The 23,260-nt window shown below is 37.2% G+C and overlaps 2 protein-coding genes across 3 annotated transcripts in view; both read right to left on the bottom strand.

Moving 5' to 3' along the window:
* katnip (katanin interacting protein) overlaps window positions 1-13,407 on the bottom strand; it is a 20,940-nt gene extending 7,533 nt beyond the window's left edge. For both annotated transcript variants that reach the window (XM_016569113.1, XM_016569114.1), the window contains exons 1-13: window positions 13,318-13,407; window positions 11,243-11,328; window positions 7,555-7,748; window positions 7,376-7,473; window positions 7,125-7,226; window positions 5,806-5,907; window positions 5,434-5,653; window positions 4,062-4,190; window positions 3,689-3,849; window positions 3,475-3,548; window positions 2,716-2,803; window positions 2,382-2,591; window positions 2,151-2,288 (exon numbers count right to left, since the gene is read on the bottom strand). In XM_016569113.1, coding sequence (XP_016424599.1) covers window positions 2,151-2,288; window positions 2,382-2,591; window positions 2,716-2,803; window positions 3,475-3,548; window positions 3,689-3,849; window positions 4,062-4,190; window positions 5,434-5,653; window positions 5,806-5,907; window positions 7,125-7,226; window positions 7,376-7,473; window positions 7,555-7,748; window positions 11,243-11,328; window positions 13,318-13,329 — 1,614 coding nt within the window. In that variant the 5' untranslated portion in view covers window positions 13,330-13,407. The remainder of the gene's footprint in view (window positions 1-2,150; window positions 2,289-2,381; window positions 2,592-2,715; window positions 2,804-3,474; window positions 3,549-3,688; window positions 3,850-4,061; window positions 4,191-5,433; window positions 5,654-5,805; window positions 5,908-7,124; window positions 7,227-7,375; window positions 7,474-7,554; window positions 7,749-11,242; window positions 11,329-13,317) is intronic.
* A 1,463-nt stretch (window positions 13,408-14,870) lies between these two features.
* Window positions 14,871-23,260, bottom strand: part of LOC107753026 (DCN1-like protein 3) — a 14,359-nt gene continuing 5,969 nt past the window's right edge. Inside the window, exons 3-4 of the mRNA XM_016569128.1 lie at window positions 22,271-22,825; window positions 14,871-16,039 (exon numbers count right to left, since the gene is read on the bottom strand). Of these exons, the coding sequence (XP_016424614.1) occupies window positions 15,556-16,039; window positions 22,271-22,704 (918 nt within the window). The 5' untranslated portion in view covers window positions 22,705-22,825 and the 3' untranslated portion in view covers window positions 14,871-15,555. The remainder of the gene's footprint in view (window positions 16,040-22,270; window positions 22,826-23,260) is intronic.

The raw sequence follows: 23,260 nt of genomic DNA, 5'->3' as shown, positions 1-23,260 counted from the left end.
ATATATATCATATATTTATAAATTCTACAATTTTTATAAATAAAATTATAAAACTAAAATTATATATAAAAATTATAAGTCACTTGTATTCCTCATTTGCAAGTTGCTTTGGATAAAAGCATCTGCTAAATTAATAAATGTTATGTGTGTAAAATATGAACAAGTACATACACATATCAGTATAGTATTTTTTAAACGGGGATTATAAGGATATTAAACTTATGAGGAACTCATTTTATTGTAAAAAGATGTATGCAAGTCATAAATCTGAAATGTAACAGCACACCGATAGCACACAAACAGGACAAGAATGAGTTATTTGGACAAACTCCTAACTCCAAGTGTAAGTCATAGTAATAGTGAGGCTTGATGTAGCGAACACTACATACTGCAGAGCAGGAATGAAGTAAAAAGATACAGGAAGGACATCCATACAGCGCTCTCTCAACACTCACAGAGACACACACGAGTCACACCCTACCGTTGAATCTCTGTATCCGTATCTGTATGTCTGTTAGCATGTAAAGAGATGTTCATGCCGGAGACGAGTGCAGTGATCAGACTGATGGAGAGCTGGTGTGGGGGAGCTAAACTCAGCTAATCCCTACGGCTAATCTCCAACTGTTCCACATACACAGTTTTTCTGTTTTTGCATGAATTGCTATCTTACAACAGTGCAAGAGAGCTCAATAACATTCATTACATTGGAGTTTGCTCACAATTTTCAGACGCACAACTTCACCCCACAGACGAACATTAAAGGACTCTTGATCAGACCAATCATCCAGAACACCCTAGCAACCACCTGGCAACACCTTAGCAACTGCATGCAAGTTTTTCTTGTTTCCTCCCAAGGTTTCTCTCTTGAAGTCCTTAATTTGGCCAGGTAAGATTTACTTTTGACTGCTACAAAAATTAATTTGAGCTGGTTCCCTTTATTCATTATTAAGCAGGAAAACCTGTTTGTCCCCAATCAGTATAACTACACAATAATAATAATAATAATAATAATTATTATTATTATTATTATATTACTATAAATATTTTGAAAAATTTAATCTATAAAGAAACTGATTACTATTGAAATAATAATATTGTACTGTAAAATAACAAATGGACACTTAATAATAATAATAATAATAATAATAATAATAATAATAATAATAATAATAATCTTAATAAACAATAACAACAATACTAGAATTATTACAAATATTATTTTATTACCTTTTTAAATTTAAAAAATTCAATAAATCAATAAAGAAACTGATTACTATTGAAATAATAATATTGTACTGTAAAATAACAAATGGACACTTAATAATAATAATAATAATATTAATAAACAATAACAACAATACTAGCATTATTACAAATATTATTTTATTACCTTTTTAAATTTAAAAAATTCAATAAATCAATAAAGAAACTGATTACTATTAAAATAATACTACTGTACTGTAAAATAACAAATGGACACTTAATAATAATAATAATAATAATAATAATAAACAATAACAACAATACTAGCATTATTAAAAATGTTATTTTATTACTTTTTTAAATTTTAAAATTCAATAAATCAATAAAGAAACTGATTACTATTAAAATAATACTACTGTACTGTAAAATAACAAAAATGTACTACTAATAATAGTAATTTATTTTATAGAAGAACAGTACAAGTACAATGTTTTACAATTTATGGCTGTCTTCATTTTCTTGTTTTCAAACATTAAAACATCAAGCTTTTATTTTGGTGGAAACTTGCAGGGAGACCTTAAAGTCTCTCTTTTGTGGACACCAGGTTTATAAATGATTCACATCACAAATTTGGGAAGTTGGTTGGTGTGTGTTGCATTGGTTGGGAAGACGGTTGCCGGTCCGAGACACTGAAAACACTGGTTCATAAGCTGCCTCACGCACTTCACACGAGTCAGGTCGGAAAAACCCAAAATGTTTTAAACAACAAGCAGATTTGCTGCTTCACTAATGTGTTGACTGTGTTTTGCAAGTGCTTAATCTGCAGTATGTCAGCAAACGCTCTTGCTGATCAACACTGAATTGATCATTTGGATCGATGGATGTGCTGCTCTTGCTTTCAGTAAACACTTTTATCGTCCAGCTTGTACTCTTTCTGCTGTACTTACATTAAGGCTGCGGTTATAATTCCAAATTTTGATCCAAGAGATGCTGAAGTTCGGAGATCGTTCCACGTTCCTGATGATAAAATACAGCTGGACGGGCGGGTGGAATGGACAAGCCCACATGTGACGCTCTTTTGTGGTCTAAAAGCACACAGATATGCAATACATGCTCATTTTTGCATCAATTATCATCTTTGTTCTATGGCAGTATGCTCTTCCCACACAAACACTTACTTTAGTTTTTCCGTTGACGAGGGCAGTCAGATTCCCGGGCAGATCCGTGTTGCGAATGTCCAGGTCATGAGGAGACACGTAGAGTTTGCGATTTTGTGGACAGAAGAACTGAACTTCTGTGAGCCCCACCTGACCCGGGTGACCCCAGTTTGACATGATCTCCATGGTAACGTAAAGAGTGGGCGTCACCTGCGGAGATGCTTCCCTCTGCTGTGTAGTGAACGGAGAAAATAAGATTCAGTCACAAAGACCAACTAGCTGTTGCTTGGTAAACTAGGCAGACCTTGGTTAAGCTGGTTAGAGCTACAGTATGTGTTAAATCAGATATACTCACAGTCAGAGAGAAGCTGCTGCTGTCAGTGAGATCAGAATGATCGTCAGCATCAATCCTCTCTAGAGCCTTTAACAAGCACTTCTGCTGCCTGAGAGAGAGACGGAGAAAAAGTCTTAGTTATAGTGTTAAACAGTCTTAAAAATGGAGCCATGTATTTGCATGCTGCTGTTCATCACTAAATAATAGTGTGCTATAGTTTTATTTATCGTAAAAAAAAAAGTTTAGGGTCAGTATGTTTTTATTCAGCAAGGATGCATTAAATTGATCAAAAGTGACAGCAAAGGCATTTATACAAAGGATTTCTATTTCAAATAAATACTGTTCTTTTGAACTTTCTATTCATCAAAGAATCCTGAAAAATTAAATATATCACATTTTCCACAAAAATATTGTGCAGCACAACTGTTTTCAACATTGATAATAATCAGAAATGTTTCTTGAGCAGCAAATCAGCATATTAGAATGATTTCTGAAGGATCATGTGACACTGAAAACTGGAGTGATGATGCTGAAAATTCAGCTTTGATCACAGGAATAAATTATATTCAATAAAAAAAAAAATTTGTAATAATATTTCACAATATTACTGATTTTACTGTATTTTGATCAAATAAATGCAGCCTTGGTGAGCAGAAGAGAATTCTTTCAAAAACATTTTTTTTTTAATCATACCGACCCAAACTTTTATTTAACTTCAATCCTGACTGCTTTAAAAGTAGCTTCAACAACTCTATATATTTAAGCTTGAGGACTGTATACCTCGGTTCCATGAGAGTGATTCTCCGCATAGCTCTGCTAACCCGATACTGATCATCGTCATCATCCTCCTCCTCCTTAAAAACATGCAGACAGACATTTCACAGCGTCTTGTCATCTTAATTAGCCTACGTTATCTATCATTAATGTATGAGTATGACAAAGCATTTTACAGACATGTGCTGTAACTGATATGCTGATGTAAATGAAGCTCTACCGGCGTGTGTCGAGTCGTCGTCCTCTCCTGACGGTGTGTTAGCAGAGGTGAGTTTTCTCTCTGCAGGGCCTGAAACACGCCGGCAGCCGTTTCCTCTGAATCTCGCTCCTCCTGCACCTTACGAGCCGCAGACAGGGGGCGCTCTATACGACTGCACGGCCCTACAAGAAAACAAATCATATGTTTGTGCCTTCAGAACTGGTGCTGTAACACACTACATAGGCAGCAACTATTTCTCTCACTTCGTCTGCAATCTCGGCTGGATTTGTAATGGAGCTGCTCACAATGTGAGCCAGACTTTATGTTCAGATTTCACTATAAACTGTTAATGTTTGCATGCATATACGGATGAGTAAGTGTGAGTAGCACACACGTGACGTCTCCTGTCTGCTTCCAGACGTTCTCTCTGTCGGTCTCCTGGCAGTCACTGGTTTGGTGGGGATGTACGACTCCACGTTGTCCTTTCTTTTAGCTGAGAGTGCGTGCTCGATCTTTCGCCCACCTGCACACAAAAACTCACTGAATGCATGGAGCATTTTCACTGAGCAACAACATCATGCTGAGGAATCAAGAACATAACTAGTGCCACACGATTTGGTGGGAAAATTTTTTAATTATTATAATATTTAATATTAATAATATATTATTATTATAACTCGATCCGAACAGCTGAGCCCTTAGCCATCTTCAAGGAATGGCTAAAGACACGTCTCTTCCATCTATACTTGACCCTCTATCACTAGCACTCTCTATTCTATTTCTATTCTATCTACTTGCTTTCTTTTTATTTATTAAAGAAAAAAAACTTGACCCCTCTAACACTAGCACTCTCTATTCTATTTCTATTTTACCTACCTACTTATTGTTTAAAAAACTTGACCCTCTATCACTAGCTCTCTTTATTTCTATTCTATCTACTTGCTTTCTTTTTATTTATTAAAAAACAAAAAAAAAACCTTGACCCTCTAACACTAGCACTCTCTATTTCTATCTACTTGCTTTCTTTTTATTTATTAAAAAACAAACAAAAAAACCTTGACCCTCTAACACTAGCACTCTCTATTCTATTTCTATTTTACCTACCTACTTATTGTTTAAAAAACTTGACCCTCTATCACTAGCTCTCTTTATTTCTATTCTATCTACTTGCTTTCTTTTTATTTATTAAAAAACAAACAAAAAAAAACTTGACCCTCTAACACTAGCACTCTCTATTCTATTTCTATTTTACCTACCTACTTAATATTATAAAAAAACTTGACCCTCTAACACTAGCACTCTCTATTCTATTTCTATTCCATCTTCTTGTTATCTTTTTATTTATAAAAAAAGAAAAAAAAACTTGACCCTCTAACACTAGCACTCTCTATTTCTATTCTATCTACTTGTTTTCATTTTATTTATAAAAAAATTAAAAAAACCTTGCTACGTGTACTGCGTTAGACTAACCGAGACTTGTCACAGCACTTACATCTTATTGCTCTTTTGTTGGTCTGATTGCTTCTATTGTCCTCATTTGTAAGTGACTTTGGATAAAAGCGTCTGCTAAATGACTAAATGTAAATATATTATTAATATTTAAATAATTGTAAAATAATAGTAATCATTATATACTGTATATACTGTATAATAATTAATATTATTATTATTATTAAACAAAACAAGAAATATTACTATTGTAATAATAATGTAAAAAGTATTTGTGAAAAACAGCATACGTTGAGACTGCTGTCAGAAATCATTACCTTGCGAGGAAGGGCTGAATTCCAGCATGATGAGGTCACCATGGCTGAGCTGCTTGCTGATTGGCTGGCTTGTAGGTTGGGCAGGAATTGTAAGGTCAGGGAGGTTGTCACTGCTCTCCTCTCTCTCGATCTGCTCCTCGATCCATTCCTCCTCTGACTCCTCTCCGGCTGAGTCTCGACTGCTGCGTCTGACGCTCACCTGCAGGCTGCGTCGCAGCGCCTAAAACACACAAACGCTGGTCAAGCACTGAGCAGGCAGACAAAGCACAAGTTAACACTTTAAATGACGATTTTTGGGTGAACTATCCTTTCAAGAGCAATGCAATGTATATATCTTCAAGTGTGCTTGTATCAGTGACACTTCCTCCTCACCTTGACCTGGTCAGCATTCAGAAGAACGCTGTCGACAGGCTCCGGCTTGCTGCGTGACCTCAGACCCACAGAACGTGACGCTTTACCGCCGTCGCGAGCAGACTGAGAGACAAACACAAGGTTTTACAGTCGTTATAATTGATCTGGAGATCAGCATGGCATACTAAGTACTATTTCTTAAAGAAAGTAGTATGCAGCATGTGCAACGTACACAACTGTTTCTGTATGCATGGAATACCCAGATGACACACTTCATCTGCCTAAATGTGCTAGAGTACATTGTGTGGAATACTGTATCCCACTATGCAATGTGCTAGTGACTCATTATTTGTTCAGACTGTCAAAAAGACTGTCAAAACTACTATTTTGTGTTGTGTTCATGTCATAAAGGAATTAGCATAATTATGAAATATTGCATATTTAGAAATCATTTTTTATGGCAACACTCATTACGCACCTCTGATGAAGAGCGTTTAAGCTCGAAACGTCACCTGTGGTGAGAACATAATTAAATACTTCTCTGGAGCTGTGGTGTGCCTACTTTAATGTTTTCGTTCTTATTTTTGTGTGGTAGAGCACCCACATTGAGCTTTTTTGGCCTAATTGATGTGCACTCTTGGACTGTTTTTTGTTTAACACTCATTACACAGAAATGGATGTTTTGGAATTTGGAGTTTCCTGTGTTGTTATAATAACTTTATAAATCAAGCTATCACCACAAAATTTTCTTTGTAAAGAATTCTTAAAATATGAGAGAAAAAATATCATATGTGTGAAAAAGTACAATAAATAATTTTAAAATAATTTTTAAATAAACATGAAAAATATAGATAAAACTATATATTTAAAATGAGAAAATTTAAATAATAAATTTAAAAATAAAATTAATAAAATGTCTCATTTTCTAGGCAGTGAAAATGTCGACAGGTTAAATCAAAATCTGAATTACTGGCCCAATAAAAAAATAATTAATTAATTAATGTTACATAACTACAAAATATACTGTTTAGCCATTATATATTTAAATATATATGTTGACGTCTTTCAGAATTCAGAAATAATGTTTTATGGCAACACAAAAATAAAATAAAAAATACCTAACTACATTAACTCACCTTAAAATATTAAAAAATATCACATTTAGTTTAAGAATCCCAGTTGTCAGGTGGAGATTATAAGCTGTAATTACGATCTAGATGGGCCAGAACATTTTCTGAGTTGGAAACTAGTAATTACGGTAATTCTGACGTGACATGAATGCAGCATTATTCCAGAGATGATAACTGCACGATCACAGACACACACATATATATTCTCACCTCCATATCCGCACTCTCGCACGGCTCAAAGTCATCGGAGTATCTGTGCTCTGGTGAAATCTTCACTTTACTTCCTTTCTCAGTGCAGATGTACACAGATTCCTACGGTAATGTGCATACCGTTAAAATGCAGTGCATTATTGTAGAAACAGGAAGGAAAAAAATAACTTCATATAGAATGTGGGATGAGTGTTTGGGGTTTGGTAACAGTGACTTATTAGGCCATTAGCAGTAACAGGGCATGAGTGTACCTGCATCCATCGTCGTCTCTGTGTTTTCTCAGGCGCAGTGTGGCTCCTCTGTTTCTGTTGATCTACCGCACACTTCTCTCCACTCTCTCTGGAGGAATCTATGTGAACAGGCCACTTTATGTCATTCAGACGGTCGCAGGAAGCTTGCTTTCACACATGAGCGTGGGGTGAGTGTTTACCTGCAGTGTGAGTGTTTCTCTGTGTTGGCGGATGGGCCGCTACTGAAGGCTGGATGCTTTTCCTGCTGGATCGGCTGTTCTCATCCGCATTAGCGGTGCTGACATGAGCGCCGTTGATGTACAGATTGAAGCCCTGCTCTAAAAGCTCCAACTCGGCCTGTCGAGGGTCCTTCCTCTGCAGTCTTCTCAACGCCCTGAGAGAGAACATAAAACACACATCTGTTCATCTCACATTTACGGAGTGAGAGAAACATGAAGGTAATCAGCAGGACATAGGGGTACTTAAAGGTCCCATATTGTACACCTTTCTGGAGTTTTATTTTAGGTTTTGATGTCCTTAAGAATATATATTTGCGGTACAATTACCAAAAACCATCTCAATATATTTTTACAGCTCCTCTCTCAGGAGCTCTGCTGAGAACAGGTCGATTTTGGCCTGTCTAATTAATATTCATGAGCCTCTCTTCTGATTGGCCAGTTGTTTTCTGAGTGACGCACGGCCAGGCCAACCACAGGTAACTAGGGTCAGCCGACGTCACAGCGCTAGCTGGAGGCAGCAAAACAAAGGGGAAACTGGAGGCGGCCCATTCAAACCAGCGCAGATTCGGCTACATAAGGAGCTTAAAATATCATCTTCTTATGATGTTGGGTGCCAGAATCGACGTAATACAGCCTCAAATTAGAAATTTGATCGCATATCTGCTGCCACTGCCAGACAAAAAAAACGACGACAGCTGTGGTTAAACGCGATAAAACGAGCAGACTGGACAGAAACGATCGTCAAAAATGCTCGCGTTTGCAGCGCACACTTCTTATCAGAAAAGGTTCAATAAAATATTGTTCGGCTACATAAGGAGCTTCAAATATCATCTTGTTGTGATGTTGGGTGCCGGAATCGACGTAATACAGCCTCAAATTAGAAATTTGATCGCATATCTGCTGCCACTGCCAGACAAAAAACCGACGACAGCTGTGGTTAAACAAGATAAAACGAGCGGACTGGACAGAAATGATCGTCAAAAATGCTTGCGTTTGCAGCGCACACTTCTTATCCGAAAAGTTTCAATAAATTATTGTCTTTTGTTGTTATGGGCGCGTGTACATATTTCTTGCCATATGTCTATGTTTCTTGCATCTCACGATTATGTCGTGTATGAAATAATGTCTTGTGTGCATGTGTGTAAAACAACAACCTGACGATTTATATATAATCATTTGTAATTGTATATACATTGTTGTGATTAATTGTGGCTGGAACAATAATGTGGCTGTAAAAATAGTTGCCTGCTGAAATTGAAATGTATATACATCTTCATCATGACTAGATAGACACGGTGAGTTTGTCTTTACTATACACGTTAGATGTGATCCACCTCATAGTAACAATCCTGTCAGAACGTCCATCCTTTGAGTGAGAGTGTAACGTTACAGGTCGGCCGATCTGGTTTCGTGGTTAAAGTTAACCTTTTCCACATGTTTCCGTGTTGTCGTTGCTCAGCAATGGCATGGACGTGATGTTGTCTGGGGTTTTGGCAAAGGGAGAGTGGGACGGTGGGCGGTGCTCGGGGTGGTGACAGAAGGCGGTGACTGTAGTTCTGACGTCAACTTTTTACGGAAGTCACAACGGTTCGTGAAAAATAGCTAGAACTTTAAGCAGGCTGTGTGAATTTTACTGTGGACTGACTGTTTTGAAACTTACAGTATATGGTAGTTAAATAGACCCTAGACCTCAGTTATCGTGAAAAAAGCCAGGAAATTTCAGTTTTGACAATATAGGACCTTTAAATAAATGCAGACTTGTTGAGCATCTTATAACCCCAAACTTTTGAACAGGATATAGGGTCTATATAAGGCCTATATGCCAAAGTTAAGCGTCTGAAGCCAAGACTAGTTAAAACAGGCTCAAAGTCTCTATACTAAAAAATGCACACATCACCTATATATTTTCACAGTAATTATCCAGCCACCCAGCGAGCAAGTTCATAACGAGTAAACCAGAAGTGCAGTGCGTAAGACTGTGAATGTATCTGACAGAAAGGAGGTGAGCATCTTTCTGTGATGTCCTGCATCACAGCTACTTTAAGCAGGCTGTGTGAATTTTACTGTGGACTGACTGTTTTGAAACTTATATGGTAGTTACAGGTGCATCTCAATAAATTAGAATGTCGTGGAAAAGGAAAAGTATTTAATACACGAGTTTCACAATTTGAGTTGAATTACTGAAATAAATGAACTTTTCCACGACATTCTAATTTATTGAGATGCACCTGTACATAGCCCCTAGACCTCAGTTATCATGAAAAAAGCCAGGAAATTTCAGTTTTGACAATATGGGACCTTTAAACAACGGATGTGCTTTAGCGCCCTAGACATTGTTGCTAAATGGTCAGGGTATAAATAATAATTTAACTCGTCAACCTGTGTGTTAAATGGCTATAAAAGTTTATTAATTTCATTATTCAGGCATTTCACACTACATTTAACCCTATGCAGAGCTCAACAACCACAATGCCCCACGGCAACTGTCACTTTCCCAGCAATATTATCTTACATTTTTGATCACATGCATGCAGTTTAATGTCTTGCAAACTTAAACATTTGGTTGTAAATTCTGCAAGTCAAGTTTTTAAATTGTCAACTACACTACTGTTTAAAAGTGTGGGTTTGTAAAAGAAGCCTCTTCTGCTCACCAAGGGTGCATTTGCTGAAAAATACAGTAAAATTGTTAAATAATATTACAATTTAATGTAACCATTTTCTCTGGGAACATCTGTTAAACTGTAATTTATTACTGTGATCAAAGCTGAATTTTCAGCATCATTACTCCAGTCTTCAGTGTCACATGATCCTTCAAATCATTCTAATATACTGCTTTGCTGCTCAAGAAACATTTCTGATTATTATAATTATTGTTGTTGAAAACTGTTGTGCTGCTCTATAATTTTGTGGAAACCATGATAGTTTTTTTTCAGGATTCAGGATACTTTGATGAATAGAAATCTTAAAAAGCATTTATTTGAAATAGAAATCTTGTGTAACATTACAAATGTCTTTACTGTCACTTTTAATTTAATGCATTCTTGCTGTATTCATTTATTTTTTTAAAAGCTGCATAATTTAAAGCTATTATTGCAAATTGCTTTATAACGAAACTTTAGTATAATAATTTTAAAATAAACATTAAATAATAAATACAAAACAATACATTTAAATTTAAAATTAGATATAAAACGATTTAAATGTATATTGTTAGTAACAAACCGAATAATATTAGATTTTAATTAAATATGAATTATTTGACTATTTTCGCATATCTCAAATAAGACGAGACGAGATTTGAATGCGATCGGCTTTCTGAATCATTGTGTGCGTTCTGGAGAAAGACAAGATTTAGTTTCACTGGCAGCTGGTTATTTACGAGTAGCTGAGTTCAAAGACAACGCATCACTTAACGCTAGAAATTTCCACGGCCAGTTAGAATTTCTCTCTAGCGGGTTTTCAGCCAATCAGAGCAGCTCATTAGCGGGTCCAATCTTGTAGAACGTCACATGGACGAGCAGCGGTTGCATGCGATTCCTGCTGTGCTTGTAATAGTAGCCATATCGTTCAACCTGAGCTCACACAGTTAACCTATTTTTGCGTTATCTGACCTGTGTTTGTATGTTTGTGTTCGGGTGTGTCATCAAACCTGTTTTTATGCTGCAGGTTGATTAAATATTCATCCAGCTTCTCCTCGGCAGAGGAGTGTTTCCCTCCCCTGCTCCTCCTGAGCTCCTGCAGACAACACAACTCTCAGTCAATCTGAACAATATGAGACAGCAGATGATACATAAAGCTGCACAGACACAGAGAGACCGATGGGAAGGACTGGGAGTCTCAATGAATTTCCTAGACATTTGACAATTAGTGTTCCTGAACTATTCTTTTAGCAATTTTTAAGGAAACAAAAATATATGCAAAAATAATGATAGGTTCACTCTGAGTCATTAGTTGGACAAACAGTTGACTCTGCATATTAACCTGTGACAGGAGCAAGTATTATAACATAGAAAAAAATCTTTAAAGCAATCGTTCACCCACAAAAGTCCATAATCCCTAATTACGCTTCCTCCAGTGAAAAAGTCCATCTGCTGTTGTCTCTCACATCAAAATACACCCACATACTTGTTTTTTCGATGGTTTTGACTTGTGCATATTTCTGCTTGATCTGTGCAGAGTTCTCTCCTAATTCAGACAAAATTACTTTTTCACTGGAGAAAGCAATATTAAACTGATGGACTGGAGTGGTGTGGATTATTGTGATGTTTTTATCAGCTGTTTGGACTCTCATTCTGACGGCACCCATTCACTGCAGAGCATCCATTGCTGAGACACTGATGCAATGCTACATTTCTCCAAATCTGATGAAGAAACAAACTCATCTACATCTAGGATGGCCTGAAAGTGAGCACATTTTCAGCAAATTTTCATTTTAAGGTGAACCAGTAACTCTTGAGTCTGAGACTGATTTGTGATTCTGATCATTGAAAATAATTAGTTCATAGGAGTCATTTGGATTATCTGCTTGTTGTTGCATGCAACCAGCAGGGATGTCACAACAGAAAGACGTGAGAGACAGGATGACTCTTACAGAATCTGCACTGTTTTTCAATCACAGCATCTGGACGCTAGAGAGGAGCGTGAAACCAGAAGAGAAGAGGGAAAACAGACAGGAAAAAGAAGAAAACGAAGTGTGAGTGCGATTTATAGCTGACAAACTAAGGAGATTTGCTCTTGATTGAGAAGAACATAATTTCAATACGCAGCTCATGTGTTTCTGTCAGGTGTTTGAAGCCGTCCTTTTGAAAGGAAAATATGTTTATTATATAACAATTTTATCATTTATTTATTTTTATATTATTTGTGTTCTTGTATGTACTTTTATTATCATTATTATTATGATTATGCTACTTCGTTCCTCCACATAAAAGCATCTGCTAAATAATACATAATATAAATGTAAGCCCTTGCATAATATAAATGTAAATGTATTGTAACACATTCGTGAATCATGTCAAAACGGTGTTATTTTAAAATGGTGTTACATTATGTCCGAACCTGTGAAAATGTTAGTATCTTTGAGATACGGTTATAGTTTTCATTATTTGAATTAGTTTTATTATTTATGACTTTATTATTTTTATATTTTGGTATATTTCATGTTTTTATTCTAATTTTATTAAAAGTTTTTGTCTTTTTTTTTTAAAGTTTTAGTTATTTTAGTACATCAAGTTAAAGTAAATGTGAAATGTTGCCTTGGCGACTATCTTAAAGCATTTTCCAAGTAACAAAACTGTTTTTTTTATGGTTTTAGTTTTAGCTAACTATAATAACCCTGGTCTGAACATGTTGTTTCCAGTTTTATTTTCAGTGCATGTAAATAAAAAGGAAACAATAAGGTTTTTTAATTACTATGTGGGTCAGCAAAGGTAAATGATCTTTTCTAGATTTAACTGAGCTGCTGCACTGGTGCATATGAAAGGCAGAAACTGCTAAAAGAAAACAAACAGCATATATCTCAATCATGTACAAAGCTGTACAAACTGATCAGACAGATGTTATACAGATGTTCACATGCTGAAAATTAGCCTCTCTGCTAACAACAACAACACGCAAACCCTCTCCGCCATTAAACTCTACGATATAAATCATCATATTCACTCTAGTATTCATTTCTACACTCTCTGAAATAAACGTGACGGATAATAAAAGCTGTCAACTTACTGTCCATGACATGTCTCAGCTGAAATCGCCCTTCTGTTTGCTGGAGCGTCTGTGTGTTGTTGCGTTCAGGGAGGGCTGGTAACCAGGAGAGACGCTGACCAATCACAGCGCGTCCTCTAAACACATTCCCCGCCCATACGATGGTCACTGCGAGAAATTGACCAATCACAGCGCGCTATCGAAAAACAGGCCCGCCCACACAGCGGCAGAGCGCAGAGACGCTGCCCAATCACAGCACGCCTTCTCATTAGGAGGACGACGCAAAATTCATACACATCTGTCAGTCATTTGTGATAAATAAATCGAATCGATCAGTTGAAAATAAAGGTGTTTTTTTTTCTCTCGATACAATTTACATAGGATATAACAACAAGTTTCATAAAACAATACATCTGAAAATATTTAAATACAATTTTTTTAATATTATCTCACTAAATTACTACATAAAATCACAAATATTTAGCATTTTATTTCATCTTGCACTACTGACTTAATTAATAATGTTTAATAAGTCTAACAAGAAACGTTTGTTACTTTTTATTTATATTTAATTTCTTTATTTTAATTGTTGTTACCATTCCGGTAATATTATTTGGTCTGTTTATGCATATTTGTACTCATAAAATACAAATTGAATACTGCAATTAAAAAAAAATAAATAAACACATGCTTGTGTTTTTCTATAAAAGACATTCAGAAATATTCTCTGATCAACCCTCAGACTTGAACTTTATTCATTTACATGATGAAAAGAAAACTGAAAAGAAGGAACCTAATTAATGTTAATTTAGAGTTCATTTACACGTGGGTGTCAACTAAACTTAATATTGTTTTTAACCATCTTTAAAATATTAATATTACCATTCCTGTTTCCATAATCCATTGACTATACTCACTGTGTTTGCTGTTTTCCCTCCAAAATGATGTCACTTCCTGGAGGCTGGTGTCATAAAGGAAATGGCTTTTGGAGATTTTACAAAACACTAACAGGATAAAAATATCAAGCACACACACACACACACACACACACAAATAAATTGATTACAAAATAAAATAATAAATTCCAGTTCCAATACATTTTTGATTAAAGTAAAAATAAATAAATATTAGAATATTTTTTATAAATTGCCAGTTTTTGTCAAATCCACACATATATTCTTCTAACTGATATATTGCGATGAAAGAAAACTAATAAGATTTCTATCATTTAAAAAAAAAAAAGTGTAATTCTTTTTATGTAATAACAACTTACCCAATATATTAAGACATATATGATAGGGACATGAAAAAGCACTGCATAGTACAAATAATAATGTCTGATTTTAACAACAATTGCTACACAAATCCACATCACCTCTGGTCAGATGATGCACTGAACATCAGAGATCAGAAAGTGAATCTCTCACAAATCCAACGTAAAACAAACCGTATAAAAAGACGCTAAAATCCAAGTCCAATGTTGAACACATTTTTATTAATTATAAACTGTATCATTTATATAAAACCAGACAAAAAAGACTGACATTAAATCACTTTGAATTAAAAAAAATAAAAATGTAAACTGTAAAATAAAAAGCTCACAGCAGACATCCAACTGCAAATGAATCTGTATTTCCCACTCACACACATCTGACCACTGAGAATATATGAGAATGAATGAACGCATCAGAGGAGACGTGAATGATAAGAACAAAATAAAGTCAGAAATGATTAGGGAAGCACATGTGAGAAATGAGGTTTTGAGGGCTTCAGGACATCAATCACCACAGTCTGATGTTAAACAGAACCAGCAGAACCACCACACACCCCTCAACCAAAAATAACCGTTAAAACACATTCCCTGCAGCGTTTATGCTGGCGTGTGTGTGTGTGTGTGTGCGCGCGGGTTTCTTGTGTGCATAAATATCTGTGTGTGTGTGTGTTCGAACTCGGTAGGCAGCTGACAGAATTCCCTTTTCTTTGGCGTGTTGGTCAATCCCAAAATATTAGCGAGAAGAAACCGCTCTGGATGAAATGTGAACGTTAAAACAAATTAAATGAACAATAGCAATAACTTAAATAAAAGTGCTTTAAAAAAAACTATTCGTTTGGAGCCCTTTCAATAAAACAAAAGTCTGAGAGCGCACCGGGATGTCCAATGCGATGAGACCGAAAATTTCATAATAATTAGAATAGGATGGAGAGTGACGGGCTCAGAAACACCTCCGCACGTCATCGTCCAGAATTCACCACCATCCCTCAAGTTCCCGGCCAAACGGACGCGGCCTCACAGTCCGTCTCAGAGGCGGCAGCGTCCGACTGTTCTCTCCGCCGTCTTTCCGCCTCCCACTCCACGAAGGAGTCGAACAGGCTGGGCCAGGCCTCGTCCTCGCTGTAGTTGCTGAGGTCCTGGCCGATGCTCTGTGTGAAGTTCAGAAACATGTTCCAGGTGTCGCGGGAGATGCCGCGCACGCCGCACGGATTCTCCGACAGGAAGTCCAGCCAGTGCTCCAGCAGCGGCGGCGTGTCCAGCGTGAAGACGAGCCGCCACAGCGCGATGGCGATGGAGCGCTGCAGCGAGCGCTGGCCCTGCTCGGCGTCCAGCCCGAACTGGAAGGTGAAGCGGTAGAGATCTTTGAAACTCTCTTCTCCACGGGACTCCTCTAGCAGCATGGAGAACCGAGAGCAGATCCCTGGGATACTGTCGGCCTGGATCGCCTTACAGCCGTCCACAAACTCCTTCCTGAGACACACAAGCGCAAAACATGTACCGTCAACATTTGCAACCCATTTTACTTCTGTAATGTGACGTATTTACAGTGGAAACCACATACAGTGGGTACGGAAAGTATTCCAGCTAAAATAACGAAGGAGTGGCTTCTCAACAACTCTGTGACTGTTCTTGAATGGCCCGGCCAGAGCCCTGACTTAAACCCAATTGAGCATCTCTGGAGAGACCTAAAAATGGCTGTCCACCAACGTTTACCGTCCAACCTGACAGAACTGGAGAGGATTTGCAAGGAGGAATGGCAGAGGATCCCCAAATCCATGTGTGAAAAACTTGTTGCATCTTTCCTAAAAAGACTCATGGCTGTATTAGATCAAATGGGTGCTTCTACTAAATACTGAGCATTTTTCAGTTTTTCTTTTTTAATAAATCTGCAAAGATGTCAACAATTCTGTGTTTTTCTGTCAATATGGGGTGCTGTGTGTACATTAATGAGGAAAAAAAATTAACTTAAATGATTTTAGCAAATGGCTGCAATATAACAAAGAGTGAAAAATTTAAGGGGGTCTGAATACTTTCCGTACCCACTGTATATGTATTTTTTGTTCCTTTTAGTTAATGGTTTAGTAATTTTGTTGTAACTTTTATGAGCTATTTCTGGTCTATATACTGTAAGTTTTATTTCATCAAAAATATCTTAAATTGTGTTCTGAAGATGAACGAAGGTCTTACGGGTTTCGAACAACACAAGGGTGAGTAACTAATGACAGAATTTTCATTTTTGGGTGAACTAACCCTTTAATATTTCTTTCAGTTTTAGTTATTTTTAATGCTGTCAAATGATTAATCGCGATTAATCGCAAACAAAAAAGTTTTTGTTTGCATAATATATGTTCTGTGTATATTTATTATGTGTATATATAAATATACACACATACAGTATATATTTTGAAAATATTTGCATGTATTTACATCTCTATATTAATATTCATACAATTTATATTATAAATAAATATATTTAATACATAAACGTAACATATTTTTCTGAAATATATACATGCATGTGTGTGTATTTATATATACATAATAAATATACACAGCACACATACATATATTATGTAAACAAAAACTTTTATTTTGGATGCGATTAATCGTTTAACAGCACTAGTTATTTTAGTACATCAACATTAACAGTGTTGGGGAAAGTTACTTTTAAAAGTAATGCATTACAATTTTGTGTTACTCCCTAAAAAAGTAACTAATTGACCCTTCGCCGGGAGTTTGATTGACAGGCAATCTGACCAATCATAACACTGAATCTGGCATTTTGTCCGACAAGCAAACCAGACAGGAGAGTAGATTACCGTCGGTGGACTTGAACTTGAAAAACGGTGTGTACCGACGTCTTTCTGCAGTTGAAACAAGATACCTTCTGATGTTCATTCATGTTTATTTAGTGCTATAACTAGTAAAGAGGAAGAGATGATTGGTTCACGTGCTGCTTGAACTGAGGTGCTACAGTGATCTATCATGACACATTACAGGGCCACAAAACAGTATTTATTGTTAGAATTTCTTTAAAAAAATATATATATATTTTTTTTTATAAAACAAAAATTTGACAAAATTTGAAAGCGGAGACTTTGTTTCATACCAAAAGTAATCTGCTTTGTCTCGCCTGTCGGCACGTTTTCAGTTTCTTCTTTGCTCTGCGATGTATTTTTCACTGCGTGAGAACATAATGTGTGGCGTGAGAGCGCCATGGCTTGTCGGACGTAGCAACTGTAACTAAGGGGGGGCGGGACTTTGCGACGGGTCAATTGCGTTACTTTTTATGGAAAGTAATGCGTTACTTTTCTTTTGCGTTACTCATCTGTGCTTGCTTGTTTGTTTTTAATATAAAAAGTTCTGTTTTGGCAAATCTAAAAGCCCTTTCATGCCAAAAGTAAAATGAATAAGCCTCAGGCTGAATGTAAATTCATGAATGTACAGTAGAGGGCGCAACTCAAAAACTGAGGAATAATGAATCTGTTTTTGTGCAAGTGAGGCGAGTAAATGCATGTTCGCATTTAGTCTGGCACTACAGTAATATCATGTTCACACAGCGCACACAACGCCTCTGATTTCTCTTAACATGGCGACAGGAGAGCCAGCAGTCAATAATACATGGAAAAACAAAGTAACTGGCATTACTTATTTGAAAAAGTAATGAGTTACTTTACTACTTACTTGAAAAAAGTAATCTGATTATGTAGCTTGCCTTACTCTGAAAATTAAGGTCAAATAAATATGAAGGAAAAAACCCACTGCCAAACACACAACTGCAAATTGTCATTGCAACACTCTGACGTGATGAAGCAATCTCTGCAAGTTTCTGTCTGTTTCTGGAGGAACTGCACTGACTAATCATCTCTCACTCCACTGCTATTCAACAAGAACACTGGGAAAACATCTCTTTATTACTTTGTTTTCTTCAACTGAACTTTTACATTTTCCATATTTTGCCTTAGAACCTTATAATACCCACAATGCAGTGCTGTAGAACTCTGTGGCTATTCAGAATGCAATATTAGTGTATTGCTAATGGTGCAATAATTCAATTTTGACTGTTGAATGATGAAATAACTGTTACAAATGATGATTTGTGTCACTTTCAGGTCTTCTGTTGCACATTAAATGGAAGATCAAGTTCTGTGCATTGCATTCTGGGATACGGTAATCAACTGCACAGTATAAATACTGAATGACACCCTCAATAGCACAATAACATACAGAGCATGCACACACACACAAAGTTCTTATGAAGCAATGTATTCTAAGATTGCATTCTCCACATTTTCTTTAAAAGAAATTAATAATTTTATTCAGCAAGGATGCATTAAAACAATCAAAAGTGACAGTGAAGACATTTATAATGTTAAAAAAATTATATTTCAAATTAGGGATGCATCGATCCGATACTCCGTATCGGTATCGGCTCCGATACTGCCATTTTCTGCCAGATCGGGTATCGTTCAGACGAGACCGATCCAAATCCGATATTGTGCATATACTATACTGTGTAATTGTTAAGCCCCACGAAAGGCACAAAAACAATATAAAGCACCATAAAGTTTTTGTGCACTATATATTGTGACTTAAGTGTTCTTAAGCTGTTCCATAGTTTAATGTGAAGTATAGATTAATATTCATGATTTTTCTAGAATAACTTTTGCTGCTGAATTATCCTAACCTAGTTTATAATAGTATTTTTTGTCATAGATTATATATTTTTTCATTTGTTATTTTTCATTCAAATGAAGTTGTCTATATTTAGCAGATTGTGTTTAACACACACCAGAGTGATGATCAGGTCAACACACAGAAGTATAGAAATTCTACATTGATTTAAAAAAAAAAAACTGTGCTGGTATCGGATCAGATCGGAATTGGCCGATACTCAGAATTTCATGCTATCGGATCGGTTCTGAAAAAATGGTATCGTTGCATCCCTATTTCAAATAAATGCTATTCTTTTCAATTTTCTATTCATCAAAGAATCCTGAAAATTAAAATATATCACCGTTTCCACAAAGATATGAAGCAGCACAGCTGTTTTCAACATAATAATAAGAAATGTTTCCTCATATTAGAATGATTTCTGAAGGATCATGTGACACTGAGGACTGGAGTAATGATGCTGAAAATTCAGCTTTGATCACAGGAATAAATGAGAGAAGAAGAAGACGGGCTCTTAGTGCTATTTCAGCGGACCGGACCCGACCCAGGAGAGCTGAGAGACGTTACCAAAACCGAAGCTCTGCAACCAGACAGCTACTGTTAGCTAGCTAGCGCTCGCTCGCTAGCTAGCTAACCAACTAACCAGCTACTATCAACCTCCAGACTTTATGTGGTCTGACAGCGTACTGTGATCCAGCGAGTTATGATCAGACACAGCTAGTGCAACGGACGCAGAAATCGTATGAGCAGTCAGGGGACGGAGTCTGAAGACAGTTGGCGTCAAGACAAGTCGATTTAGATCTGTTATACCTGGCCTGCAATCATGGGCAACGCGCCCACCGCCAAGAACAAGGGCAATGAGATGGAGAGCGGTAAGTGCTTGTGTGTTTACTTGAATTAGTCACACTCAGGCTGGGTTTCAAACAATAGTGAACCGCCTGCCTCAACTGATCTTGGCCATTCATTTCCATTGAATGACTAACATGATCTGACATCATAGTTAAAGGTATAGTTCACCCCAAAATGGCAAAACTGCTATTTACTCGCACCCATGTCCTTGTAAACCTGTTTGACTTCCTTGTGTGGAGCTCAAAGGAAGATGGCAGTGTCACATTAACTCAAAATATTTACAGATTTAGTGACTGTGACTATTGACTTTTTCACGTCACATTATAGTGCCAAGCTAGAATATTTGGAAGTGTGAATGAGACTGTGGTAGAAGGCAAGAATTTTGAATAATATTCTCTTAAATTTGTGTCCGTTTGTCAGACCGAGCTATCCTATGGCTTCAAAAGACTTAGAATATTGTGCACAAGTTGCATTGCTTGTTGGCTTGAAACTTATTTTGTACACAAAAGACACAAAGTAAACTACACTAAAAATAAAGTTTCAAAAAGGTGGTGGGTTCACAGCAATGCCATAGAAGAACCATTTTGGGTTCAGTCAACAGTTCATAAAATAACTTTTTTTTTCTCAGTGTAAAGAACACCTTAGAACCTTTTTCCACTTCCACAAAGTGTTAAAGGTTCCATGGAGCCATAGTTATTAGAGAACAATAGCTGTAAGATTTAGAACTATAGCTCTCGAACTTAGTGTTTGCTAATTTGGCAGTTGAAACAATGAACTGCCGTTAAACTATAATAAAGTCACAGGCAGTATTCATAGGTGCAATTCTCTTCTTAGATATCAGTTTATTCCGTCCCTCATTAAATCGAATTTATCTCTAAGCTAAATAGCCTGATGTCCTCGCCCATTTGAACTTCATAGCGCTAAGATTACATATCATCGTAAATGGAAGCATGTTCCAGGAACAGCTGAGAAAAGGAGCCCTAATTCGGCAGCCGCAGTGGGTTTCATGAGAAAAGAATCTCTGACCCCAAAGGTCAAACCAGCAATAACTGTCTTTATGAGGGGGATGTGAGTGAAGAGGACCTGAAACATAAACACAGGCCTGCCATGAGTCTTCAGAGAGCACTTGGGAACCGATGCGAGGAGGAGGAGGTCCGGGCTGTAAAGTCATGGAGGCGGGGTCATATGATGCAGCCTGTGTGATCCAGCCAGCCTGGAGTGTTGACGCTGAACAGTCTCTTGAACATCATGTGATGACCACTGTTATGAACAAGACCACTTTGTGTGTGGCCTTCTGTCTGCATCTTCAGGCGATTTAATTTCTTTGCTTTCTCTCTTTTCCTGTCGCAAAAGTTTGCTTTGCTTCTGCGTTCTTGTGTGAGTTTTGAATAGCATCAGATGTCTCCAATATATTCCTTCATTTTATAAGCGCTTTTTGCCTGCTAGGGATGGGTGGTATGTTTTTTTTTTTTTATACAAAGTGCGACAGCAAAACAGTTTTACCTAGGGATGCATCGATCCGATACTCCGTCTCGGTATCGCCTCCGATACTGCCATTTTCTGCCAGATCGGGTATCGTTCAGACGAGACCAATCCAAATCCGATATTGTGCATATACTATACTGCGTAATTGTTAAGCCCCACGAAAGGCACAAAAACAATATAAAGCACCATAAAGTTTTTGTGCACTATATATTGTGACTTAAGTGTTCTTAAGCTGTTCCATAGTTTAATGTGAAGTATAGATTAATATTTAAGTAAACTCTTCTCCCCGCTGCGTCTGTCTGTCATCCTACATTCAGCATTCAAACTGCGTGTCGCGTTTGGTTACTACAGTTGAAACGATGAAACTCTCTTCAAGAGCGCACAATAACGGAGATTAAAAGGTAAAAGGAAAAGGCTCAATAAAATATCAGATATAATCTCATATTAGAATGATTTCTGAAGGATCATGTGACACTGAGGACTGGAGTAATGATGCTGAAAATTCAGCTTTGATCACAGGAATAAATTACAGTTTAAAAGATATTCAAATAGAAAACAGTTATTTGAAATTGTAATAATATTTCACAATTTTACTGTATTTTTGATCAAATAAATGCAGCCTTGGAACAAAAACATTAAAAATCTTACCGACAGTAGTCTATAACAAACCTTATAAACTCACTAGAAACTCACCTTGTAAACTTGCACATGGTAGCAGCCTGGAACTTCCACGCCAGCACCAGCACTCTGAACTCGGCCGGATCGACGCACAGGTCGTTGCAGAAGCGCTCCATCCCCTCCTCCAGGATGGCATCCTCATACTCGTCCTTATAACACGAGAACAAGTCGTGAATCTGAGCGAGCGACACTCCTCCCCCGTCCTGCGTGTTCTTTTCCCGCTGCACTTCCGCGGAGACGGCCGGAGCCGTGCTGCCCTCCACCGTCACCTCTGACACTTTGGTGCCGTTGAATATGACATCGACGGAGGACTTGGCCACTTCCTCCTTGTGCGCGCTGCCCGTACCGCCGCCGCCTTTTTTACCGTGCGATTTCCCAGCATCCTTTTCGCCACTTTTACTGCCCAAAGAGGATGTGGGGTTTTTACATTTAGTCACACACTGACCCATGTCTCTCCCGCTCTCGTTCCCGTCTTGGTCGTCCCGTCCACGTCTCAGAGGTCTTCCTTCAGGTCCAGACGGCCCCTGCTAGACGCCGCTGCTCTGGCTGACAGACAGCAGTCACCATGCCCTGAAGATTCAAATCAAAGATTCATCATGGAGAATCAAACAGAGAGTCACTTTAAAGCAACAGTGAAATAAGTGTAGGGTCAATTATGCTTCACGTTCATGTTAGTTTAGTGTAAATGTCAAAGAAGAGTGTGGAGGATTTCACAACCCTTTTCATCCCACTTCCAAAGAACAACGACGATCAGATGAATCTATATTGCACGTATATTGTTCCTCTTTTCGAGGCCACAAACACAAAGTTCCCTAGATGAACCTGAGCTTCACTTCCTTCCACACAGCGAACGGATGCCGTATCTCACCGCGGTTAAAGGGGTCATATGATGCAAAAATTATGAAAAAGAAAGTTGTCCTTTCTCTTTGGAGTGTTACAAGCTGTTCATGCATAGATAAGACCCCTAAAGTTGCAAAGACTAAAGTCTCAAACCCAAAGAGATAT

This window comes from Sinocyclocheilus rhinocerous, unplaced genomic scaffold (genome assembly GCF_001515625.1).
Source record: "Sinocyclocheilus rhinocerous isolate Xijiao unplaced genomic scaffold, SAMN03320098_v1.1 scaffold1493, whole genome shotgun sequence".
Classification (NCBI taxonomy): Eukaryota; Metazoa; Chordata; class Actinopteri; order Cypriniformes; family Cyprinidae; genus Sinocyclocheilus; species Sinocyclocheilus rhinocerous.
Note: the sequence above shows the minus strand (reverse complement) of the source record. Positions and strands in the feature narration are given on the sequence as shown.